The 2,071-nt window shown below is 50.7% G+C and overlaps 1 protein-coding gene across 1 annotated transcript; it reads left to right on the forward strand.

Annotated features, from left to right (window-relative positions):
* The first annotated feature begins 222 nt into the window (after positions 1 to 222).
* Positions 223 to 1,260, forward strand: LOC118888868 (melanoma-associated antigen B1-like). The gene has a single exon (XM_036840394.1). The coding sequence runs from the start codon at positions 223 to 225 to the stop codon at positions 1,258 to 1,260; it is 1,038 nt and encodes a 345-aa protein (XP_036696289.1).
* The last annotated feature ends 811 nt before the right edge of the window (positions 1,261 to 2,071 follow it).

Below are 2,071 nucleotides of genomic sequence, written 5' to 3' on the forward strand. Positions count from 1 at the left end.
CTCACTTCTTACACTGGGGTCTCAGGGGACAGGCTGGCCAAGAACAAGAGCCTAGTGGCTCCTAGAGCAGTGCCCTCCAGGGAACGTGCAGAGCGGCCTTCTTCAGGCCAGGCTGGTGCCTCCCTGCTGAGGGTGCTCACGCCCTCTCACCTTCCCTCCTCCAGGTTCCAGCATCACCTGCTCTCCTGCCCACTCCCCCGCTCGCTGTCCCTGCCCATAGTCATGCCTCGGGGGCAGAAGAGTAAGCTCCGTGCCCGTGAGAAGCGCCGCCAGGCCCGGAGGGAGACCCAGAATCTCGGGGGTGCCCAGGCCCCTGCAGCAGAGATAGAAGAGTCGCCCCCCTCCCCCGCTTCTGTTTCTCAGGGTACTCCCCCGAGCTCCCCTGGTGCTGGCGCTCGCCAGGAGCCTCAGGGAGCCCCAGCCACTAGCTCTCGTGCTGCAGGGGTTTCATGCCCAGGATCTGATGTACGTGCCAAGGGCCAGGTTAAGGCCAGGAAAAATTCCTCCCAGGCCTCAGCCTCCGATGAGAGCTCTCGCAGAGATCCTCTAACGAAGAAGGTGGGAATGTTGGTAGACTTCCTGCTGGAGAGGTATCAAATGAAAGAGCCCATTATAAAGGCAGACATGCTGAAGCTTGTGAACAAAAGGTACAAGGGGAAGTTCCCTGAAATCCTCAGGAGAGCTGCTGAATGCCTGGAGCTGGCCTTTGGTCTTGACTTGAAGGAAGTCAAGCCGAGTGGTGATTCCTATACCCTTGTCAGCAAGCTAGATCTCACCGATCGGGGGAGTCGCAGCAGTGGCGGGCGGTTTCCGAAGAATGGGCTCCTGATGCCTCTCCTGGGTGCGATCTTCTTTAATGGCAACCGCGCCTCTGAGGAGGAGATCTGGGAATTCGTGAATGTTTTGGGTATTTATGATGGAAGGTGGCACGTAATCTTTGGGGACCCCAGGAAGCTTATCACAGAAGATTTGGTGCGGGAAAAGTACCTGGTGTATCGTCAGGTGCGCAACAGCGATCCCCCACGCTATGAGTTCCTGTGGGGCCGGAGAGCCCACGCTGAAACCAGCAAGATGAAAGTCCTGGAGTTTGTGGCCAAGGTCAATGGTACCGTCCCCAGTGCCTTTCCACTCCAGTATGAAGAGGCTTTGAGAGATGAGGAAGAGAGAGCCCGAGCCAGAGCTGCAGCCAGGGCTCCTACTCGTGTCAAGGCCAGTGCGCGTTCCAAGGTCATGTCTAGCAGTTCCTCCCACCCTCAGTGAGGTCTGAGGCAGCTTCTTCACTTTGTGTTTGACCAACGCTGCCAACCCTTTAAGTAGTGAGAGGCTAAGCTGGGGCTGGAAAGATCATAATATATCTCTTCTTTGTGTCCCTGTTTTACACTAGTATCTTTCAAATGTTGTTTCTTTCACTAGAATGTTTATTTAGATTCAGAATCCAAGTTTACAAATGACATGGATCACAGATTTGTTGTTGTTTATCGGGTTTAAGAGTAAGAGTTTTGGTACTGTGTAGTACGATTTGAAAAATCCTTGCATCTTTTTGGGGTTCTGGAATGAGATAATATGGCTTTGGAATAGGAATTTTGTTGGAAATGTGAAAGAATGCTGTGGTTTTAAAATGGATGAAAACAAAGTAAAGTTTAGTCAAATTTTGGTTTGTCTTATTCACCTTTGTCTTTCTCTTTGTAAAATTCAAAGGTATACACCTGGATGTCCTTAGCTTATTCAAGAATGCCGACAAAATTAAATAGTAATAAATTGCATTCCTCACTCAGTGCCTCATTTATTCCCATCTTTAATTGAGCATCTGCTCTTTGGAAGGTTCTGTGCTGGTAGTGATGGTGCTAAGATAAAAAAGACCCTGCGCCTGCCTGTAGATGTTTAGAGTAGAAGAGCGGCTATTATATAAGGAAGGTGGCGTGATGAAAAAACCCAGTGAGGGTGGTGGGGAGAGAGTCCAGATGAGAGCAGTGAAGTATAGCTTGTCTTAGCCAGAACACTTTGAGGCTTGGTACTTTGCAAATCCCTCCTTGGGAGGTAACTTTGGGTTGGCTGCATGGTGGGCTAGATG

Source organism: Balaenoptera musculus, chromosome X (genome assembly GCF_009873245.2).
Source record: "Balaenoptera musculus isolate JJ_BM4_2016_0621 chromosome X, mBalMus1.pri.v3, whole genome shotgun sequence".
In the NCBI taxonomy this organism is placed as follows: domain Eukaryota; kingdom Metazoa; phylum Chordata; class Mammalia; order Artiodactyla; family Balaenopteridae; genus Balaenoptera; species Balaenoptera musculus.